Below are 9,058 nucleotides of genomic sequence, written 5' to 3' on the forward strand. Positions count from 1 at the left end.
GGCATTCTTAAAATATTTGCTAAGCACCCCTGTCCTCTGCTCTGCCTTCTATAGGCAGAGAATTTTGAGTCTCAGTTACTGTGAGAAGTAACTGAGAAATATCTTTGACTATATTCTGGCTGTTTTGTTTTAAATAAGCAAGTAAATTACTAAAGTACATTTTAAACAACTGGAACTTGACACGGTCTTCATACATATTTCACAAACTTCTAAAGAAATTGATTCGCTTGCTCCTGATCTGCCACGTCTCTGCACGCACAGAACATCCTGACCATGTTGGATTGTGTTGGGTTTATGCCACGCTGAGAGGTGCAGTGGGGAGGGCTGACGTTGTTCTCTATAAAATTTATGGCTTCTTCATAATTCTTTATTCATTCTCTCTCCTTCCCCTCCCCTTGACCCAAAAAAACACCCCCCAAAACCAAACATCAAAACCACTGAAACAACATAAACCCATCAACAATGCCAAAGGGAGAAAGAAGGCGGCAATGCACCTGAGGAGGAAGACCCTGAGCCTGGGAAACGTGGAAACCCCTTCCAGCCTATATCTACTGTCATCTCTGAGGTAGGAGAATATGTGGAAATGTCTGGAATTTCCACTAACAAATGTCTGAGAGGCAATGAGAAAAATGGTCGTTTGAATTAGTTGTTCTAAGTCTGTCTGCACAGCACTTTTTAAATTCTTATTTTAATCCTGGCAGCCTTGTTTCCTGTGCATTGAATCAATTTTTTCATGATAAGAAAACCTCTGTTATTGATTGGGGAACAAAAGTTTGGTGTGAACAGTAATAAATGTAAACAGTTGACTGAAAACATTTCCTAATTAAACTCCTGGGATTCAGAAGTGGAAAATATTCAAGGTCTATTAGTTTCTTCTAAAGTGTTTTAGTGATGTGGTGAGTCATATCAAATCTTCCTGACTTCTAAATTTTTCAGATTTGTAAACATAACCTCTTCAGTTGAAAATAGACTCTTGAGAATTATTGTTAATTTTGAAATATGAAAATCACATTCATATATTAAAGTTTCCTTAACCTACAATTCTGAGTTCATATTTTTTTATTCAGTTGCCTGGAGATAACCCAGTCTAAAGAAACATGTAAACATTTCCAGCAAGTAATTCAAACATTTGCTTTTCTCCAAGACAAAAGCACCCATATCTACAAAACATGTCAAGGCACCTACATGCACAATAATCCATTTAGCAGTGACATCAAAAGCAAGAAAATAAAGGTGCAGATGTGAATATTGCAGAGATGGTGATTTATTGATGCAGAATTGTCAAGCAGACTGTCATTGAGGCTGTATGCCACAATAGGTATTTATGCAAACTGGGATAGCCTTTCTGGAGACTTAGGCTCTGTGCATCTGTATTGTTTTAAGTAACACATTTTAAAAAAAAAAAGTAATTGAAGATAAAGCAGAAGATTATTTTGTAGGGTTTTTTTAATAGGACCAAAAATAAAACAAGAAAACAGGCAATAAATCTAAAGATCCTTTTGTTTTATAACTCCCCCTCCCTTCCTCTGGATAGGATATTGGGAATTTAATTTCTTCATCTATTTGAAAATAAATTCTATGCTAAATCTAGGATATGGGGGAGTATTTTCATTTTTTAATAACTCTTCTGTCTTACTAGTCAGTTTACAGCACTAGAAGTCATTAAAAAAAAATCTTGTCCTTTCTGTTAGAATGAAAAACAGCTGGAAAAGGAAAAGAAGAGGCAAAAGTTGGAGACTGAAAAAGCTACAATTGTCTTGAAATCTGAAGCAGAGCAGGACCACTTGTCAAGTAGCAGTAGCCAAAACACAAATGACAGCAGGCTGGAAAGGTGCAACTCCACAACTGCCCAGCTTTTGCAGCATGCAGAAGAGAGTGACCAGCAAGCCTCAGAATGCCTTGACTCAGGTAAAACTGCTGCGTTTTGAGTCATTTCATGTGATTTTTCACATGCTTCTACCTTCTGTCCATGTTATTTGTCATGTCATTATACCACATACCAATGCCATCTGTTAGAAACACTAAAATGCAGGAATAGGTTCTATAAGTTCAATTTCTTCATGGAAATATAGAATTTCCTAATACTTTATGCCCACAGTTTATTTTCTGTTGCAAAATGTTGTGTGATTTACATTTCCCATAATTTTATGTTTTAAGTTTGAACTGAAAACTCTGATGTATCTCCCCAACAATTGTATTAGAATCTGATGTAGGATATTACCTGAATATAACTGTAGGATATGTCATGTTTTATTTCTGTTGGATGTAGATAACAGTAAGAAAAAAAGTAAAAAACCAAAATTAAAAAGGGGCCACAGAGTAGAACCTGTTAATTCAGAGGACTCTCTTCCAAAGAATCCTACACCACCAGCAGCTCTTCCCCCAGGTAAGTGTAAAAACAGTAACTGATGTCTCAATTAGTGGTTGGTAATCCTTTAAAAGTCTCACTTGTGAATGATGAAACTGGACTGGTCTTCATAGAGAGAGGAGCTACTAAACTTTCCTCTCTAGAAAATCTTTGATGCAGTTTACCAAAAAAAAAACCCTGAAACTTGATTACTCACTGAAGTGATTAAAAATATCAATATTTCAAAGATAAATCAGTTTATTTTTTAAGTATTTCATCATTCTTCACCACAGATGCAATATAGTGCATAGCTTGAGAATTTCTAAATGCCTTGATTTCTCCCAAGGAGATGTGAATGTACAGCTCAGAATAATGCAGTGCAGTCATGGAATGCTCTGACAGTTTTTTTTCCTTCAGTTGGATGGGGAACTCCCAAACTTAATAGACTTCGAAAACTTGAGCCTCTTGGTGACACACATCATCCTGGTAATTGAGTATTTGGGAATTTGTACCTTTTTAAACCATTCTCCATTGTCCATTCACTTCTACATTCATTTCATTCTTTGTCTGTTTTTCATTTCTAAATTCCAATTTTCATTGACCAAAAGCTTTCCCTTTTGCTTAGTAGAAAGCATCTTTTTGATTTTTTTCAAGTCTGATTTTTTTATGAGGAAAAACAATAAGCTCTCTCCAATTCCCTCAGAGTTTAAAGTGGCATGGGATATCAGAAGTTGTTAATGATCTGAAGTTGCACCTAAAAATCACAAAGTGACACATTGCAAAGAGTAATGGGGCCAGTTACTTGAAGAGTCCAAATACACAGGGCATTTTAAATAAAAAATTGTAACTGGAAATATCAAGGTGCAGTAGGCAGAGTCTTGATTTCTTGCTTCAATAATGACTATTTTCTATTTTTGGAAGATTGGGAAAGACTGTTTTCCATATGTTGATATTACATTTTTTCCTGAGTTTGAGGTGATAGTTTCTTCATTTTTCTTATGTTTTTATTTTTCAAATTTTGAAAAGTCTATTTGGAGACATCTGGAACACAAGAACAAGGAGCTTTTCTGCCAGAGAGCCAAAAGATGCCTGAAGGGGAAATAAGATTTCTAAACATAAAATATTTATTTCTCACAGGGATGAAACTCGTGTGCATAAAATGTGATTTGTAATCTTAATCTTAAATCCATCTTGCTCTTTTTTTTAAAGGCAAATAGAGAGAAGGTGACAAGAAAGGAAAGCCAGATGAAGAGGTAGGGAGGGGAAGAAAAGGAACTCTATTTTTATCTGTGCCTAAGGGAGGTGTTGCATTCTGTAGGAAGAGCATGGGTGGGACAAAGAGGAAAAAAACCTCCTTAAGCTAGGTGTTAATTTGTAAAATAAGTATAATTATTAAATAGCTTTGTAAGTTAATGATGGCAAATAGATTGGTAGGGAAATTATCTCTTGACCAGAGGTGCAGGATGAAACTCAGAATTTACAGCTGAATTCAAGGCATTGCTTTTCTTTGGGAGATTTATTCCTTTTTTTCAGGAATTTTAACCACTCACAAGATTCACACTTAGAAACAGCTATTAGGAAAGCACTATTTATAAATGAAAAAAGTTCTTTGCATACATAGCCCAGCACTGTCAAACCTTTAGTCAGGTCCTGATTTCCAAAAACATGATTTCTTTATTTATTTTGCCTAAAGCAGCTGTGGGGGTTTAACTCTGTCGAGATCCACAGAATCAGAGAATTGTTGACATTGGAAAGGACCCTTAAGATCACAGAGTTCCACTGTTAATCCAGCACTGTCAAGTCCATCTTGCACTGATTTAATTTCCCATCTGGCCTTGCCCATTTTCTCTCACACAGCAGTGTTTTGCAGTGAATTCTTACATATTTGCATACTGAGAACCTGCTCCTGACTGGAAACTCAGAATTTCCCTAAGACCAGTGGAGCCTACCTTGGATTCCTTTTCTTACAATAATCCCTAGATTGCATCTTTCTGAAAATCTACTTATTTTTGGTTGTCCCTTCAATAGAGAAATAAATCAGTGTGGATTTTTTTTCTTTTCCCCCAGCTTTGTCCAAAATTCAAAGGTGGGTTTAGAAGTTTTTTCAGGCATTCAAACTTTGTAATTACACACTTATATTCACTAAAGACTGCCATTTTCCAGTCATGCTAATAATTTTGGCAAAACATGAGCTGATGAGTGCCTGTTCATTGTCAGTAGAGGATACATTTGCAAGAAATTTCTTTCATTATAGGAGGTAAAATTCTCTGCCAGTCCTAAAGTGCTCTGCCAGACCTGAAAAAATGGGTGAATAAAACCCTCCACTGGACAGATTTTCATTAACCTTAGAATCATTTGTTGTAGTTTTCTTGCTGCTGTAATTAGTGCTATTGAAATCAAAATATTTGAGACAATAATATAAAAATGTTCTCACTTTGCTGACTCAATGTAAGGATAATTAAACCCTCAATCCTATAGACAGGTCCACATATTCTTAAAGTAGTGTAGTTCAGTTTGTTTGCTTTTGTTAATCCTAGCTCAGCAATGCAATTTTAACAGAAGTCATTCATCTTAGAACAAGTGGGATATACGCTAGTAAAATGATGACTTATTAAAGCTGAGTTTTGTGTTGGCAGGCCATCAAGGCTTTGTTGGGGAAGAGGTGGTCTGTATAAACAAAATTGAGATTTGAATGCTTCAAAAAGCTGCTTTTATTTTTTCTTGATTTCTACCTCTTTCCTCATACCATCTTCCATATCATTTTGCTTGTGAAGTGTTCTGCATGTTCCAGTCTGCATGGGTTTTTTATTTTATATCCATTACAAATGTGTGAGAACACTTGTTACTCTTTTCTGATGTACTTATTAACTTTGTCTTGTACAATTTTACCACTTTAAATTCCTTTATTGATGGAAGGAAATATTGTAGTTGTATCTAAAAATTCTGAAATAGTTCTTTTAGGAAGTTATTTTAGCTTGCAAGATAAATGCCATGCATAAATGGTCCCAAAATTTTGGATTCTGCACAGTATTGCTGTCTTTTAAATCTACATTGCAGTGCAGCCTTGACTACAGCAACATGCAAAATTCAGTGCTTCATTTTTTCAGTTGTTATTTGTACACTTTGGATTTCTGCTTTCCTATTTTTAGGTATGTTTACAGATCCCCTTTGGGCTTGATCTTGCAGATGCTGATGCATGTATAACAAAATGTAATTAAACCCTTGTTTGGCCCATCCATCTCTAGACATTAATTAACACTAGGTTTGAAAGTTTGCTTGGAGGAGTTAGCTCTAAACTCATAGAATTCCTGGCTTTCATTAAGAAAGCAAGAGTTTAGTAAACATTCTTTGAGGCAGGAAGGTGGTAGGTGACAGACTGATGGACTGATGTGTTTTTCTGCTCTGGAATTTCTTCCACAGATTTCTATGGGAAGCCTCTGCCCCCGCTGACTCTACGCCAAAGACCCAACAGTGATACCCATGATGTCATTGCTTAACTGAGCAACGAGAATTTTAAAATACATCATTTTAAAATCCTATCTTTTTTTTTACCCTTGAAGGAAAATGTTTTAAATTACATTTTATCAGCATATGACAACTAACCATGGAGTTCATCCTGTTGTACTTAGGTGGTCAGACTTTATCATTTACTTTTCACATCACCAGCTCTTCTTCAGGATTTATTTGGTTTCCTTGTGAAAAGACATGGCTGTAAACCTGAAGAAAAACACCTTCAAGATCCTATAATACTGGATTGTACATTCCCACCAAGACCTTTCTCCAGGTGCTGTGCAGGTGTTGGTATTTTTTCAGGGAATAAATGATTCTAAAGCATTTTGTAAGATTCCTGTATGATAGGCTGAGTATAGAAAGGTTAAACAAATATTGAATATATTTTTCTACCTTTTTATAAAATGAGTTGAAAGTTTGAGTAGAGCTGTGTACCTACTACCAATAAAATGATAGCTAGGGAGCATTAGAAAGCTGATAGGTGCATAAAAATAAAGTATATTTGACTCTTACATTTCTCTTGTAGTACCTTTTCTTAGGTATTACAGTACATATTTCATATTTTTGGCAATCTGAAGCAGAGGGTAAGATTAAAAAAAATTAAAATAAATACATTTTATACAAAATAATGCTATTTGAACTGTCTGGAAGTTTTCTTATCTGTTGTTTTCTTTGTTTTGTTAACTGAGTTTGACATAGGTAATAAATTATGTGGGGAAAATAGAGTTGAATACTATATTGTCTACTGCAACAAATGAGATAATTGCACATAGTGGGAAATTTGCACTAATTAAATCATCAATTTTGATGGGAAACTGAATCAACCAGTATGCAGATGACCTCCCACAGTTTTTAATCTCAATAACACTAAAATACCATCTTGCAAACTAAAGTGCCAGGATTTTAAGGATTTTTATAACACTTCCATATAATGTGTTGAAAATCACATTCAAGTGATACCTAAACAACAAGGGTTACTGTTTGTTACATTCCTATTTAAATGTTTTTACTGTTACATTGGAGACAACCAGTGGTGTATTTGTAAAGGTTCACTGTTCTGCCACTTAATGACAGACAGGATGAAGCCCCCATTCAGGGGTTTTTTTGGAGAAGCAGTGTTTGATCATTTTATGTTCTGCTCTGTCATCAATAATGTGGTTTTACCAAAGGAGTTGAGCTGTTGAAACAATGTGGTGTGTTACGTGTTCAGCACTTTGGTCTTGGAAATCTTTGGCATACACCCCTTGCAGCAGGAGTTGCACAAGCATATGCCATACTAAAATGAAATTATTAAGGAATTTAAAAAGAGTTAATTAGAACCAGTCTTAAGGATACCAAGTTTGGAATAGGTGGAGAGGTTTATTCCTCTATTTGCTCGTTTAGAGAAAGGAGAAAACAATTTCTATGTTACTACCAGCATAAGAATACTTTTTTTGTATTCTAATACTTTAACATGATTCAGTTGAATTATTCTCAGGATGTGGTCATTTTCCCTTCAGACAACACAATACTAAGTGGAGGGGAGGTTGCACAAAAATTTGTATGTGCAATCTCAATTTCACTAACACTAGTTCTGTTACCACTCAAGTTTTTGGCTTAAAGGCTCTCCTTTTACAGACTTACTTTTATACAGCTTCAATTTCTAGAAATGTATTACCCTTTTGTTCTCCCTCTTTCCAAAAATAAAGTCGTGAAAGTCTTCACTAAAAATAAAGCTAAATACTACTGTGGTAACAAAATTTGAGAAACTAAAATATTGATGCTTATATATGAACTGTGTGTTGTGTGTGGACACCTGTATAATTTTTGATTTTTGCTTTTAAAATAAATTTTACCAGTTTGTGACCAAAGTACTCAAAAATGTTTTATAAGGTTTTGTTTTGTTAATATGCTTTGTAATTATTTACTATGGTGGGGTTTTTTCAGTAATTTATACTGCTATGACTTTTTATTTGCTCAAGATGACATTTATGTATAGAATAAAACTAATGCAAAGCATCAACGTGTTTCCTGTATTACCATAAATTTACAATTTCTTGGAAGTAAATCTAGACATAAATATTTAAGGGCTGCAAGTCGCACATACATTTCTAAAATTAGGAAATAGACATACATTTTAGATTATTTTAGACAGAATCTTTGCATATTTTTGCAGGAGAAGTGTGATCAAATTTGGAATATACTGATAGATTGGCAATAAGTTGGGTGTATATGTATACCTATAAAGAGCTTTGATAGTACAGTTAATATTTGAGAGATAAAAGTTGTACATCTGTAAATTGAGAGCACAAATTAGATTTAGAATTAGATTAGACTTTTTGTCATCTATAGGATCACTTGAAATGTATCAGTGCATGCAGCTAAGAGTATTTGTATTTAAGTACAGGAGTGGTAACACAGAAATTCACTATTTAAGCATATATTATCTATATCTAATGTCTTAAATATATTTTAGACAAAATATTTTAAAGGTAAGTTAAAGGTATCTTCTAAGAAGGAATAGTAATGTTCATGAACTGAATTAATGTGATAGACGCAGTGCTTCAAATAAATTGGTCAGGTTGTTTTCCCTTTTAGTTACATCCTAGAATCCACAGAAAGACCTTACTCATAGATTTAAAGGGGTTTTAATAAAAATTATTAAAAATAGAAATATTTGGTATCCATTAGATCCCTGGGGTGAGACTGGAAAGGACTGATGGACCATAACAAAGTAAACAACGTAGATAATTTTTTCCCCTTTAAAAGGATTCAAGCAGTATTTTTTTCAGTAATATATTCCAGTATTTTAGTGGAAAGTTTAGTACTGTAACTTCAGGATGATACCCAATAACTTTGCCATCATGTTAGCTTGTTGGCTCCTGGGATTCATTCAATTTGAAATGCTTTACTGTTTTGAATAGAACATACCCACCACCAGCATTTCAATGGATGCATTTGTAAATGGAATAAGTAAGGGCGTCTGTTGTAAATGTTATTTGAGAGAAGTTGGTCTGCAGTAGCACGAGCGATGCATTTTTGCTGTTTGCACTTTGGCTGTGACGGTGCTGATGAACTGGAATCCTTTCTTTGGTGCAAATCTGCTTTCAAACACAGTAACACCGATGGCACCATCTGTCATATAGTGGAATATTGCCATAGGTTTAGGAGAAGGTGACTCATTCAGCAGATCTCTGCTTGTATTGTTATGGTAAAATTCAA

At 34.6% G+C, this 9,058-nt stretch overlaps 1 protein-coding gene across 4 annotated transcripts in view; it reads left to right on the top strand.

The window, feature by feature from the left end:
• ARL13B (ADP ribosylation factor like GTPase 13B) overlaps window positions 1-7,856 on the top strand; it is a 31,578-nt gene extending 23,722 nt beyond the window's left edge. For 2 of the 4 annotated variants that reach the window (XM_033051390.2, XM_033051392.2), the window contains exons 7-11: window positions 472-565; window positions 1,692-1,908; window positions 2,270-2,386; window positions 2,765-2,833; window positions 5,768-7,856. In XM_033051390.2, the coding sequence (XP_032907281.1) occupies window positions 472-565; window positions 1,692-1,908; window positions 2,270-2,386; window positions 2,765-2,833; window positions 5,768-5,844 (574 nt within the window). In that variant the 3' untranslated portion in view covers window positions 5,845-7,856. Of the gene's footprint in view, window positions 1-471; window positions 566-1,691; window positions 1,909-2,269; window positions 2,387-2,764; window positions 2,834-3,556; window positions 3,601-5,767 lie in introns of all 4 variants that reach the window. The other 2 variants (XM_033051391.1, XM_033051393.1) reach the window with 2 other exon arrangements.
• Window positions 7,857-9,058: the final 1,202 nt, after the last annotated feature.

This window comes from Catharus ustulatus, chromosome 2 (genome assembly GCF_009819885.2).
Source record: "Catharus ustulatus isolate bCatUst1 chromosome 2, bCatUst1.pri.v2, whole genome shotgun sequence".
NCBI lineage: Eukaryota > Metazoa > Chordata > Aves > Passeriformes > Turdidae > Catharus > Catharus ustulatus.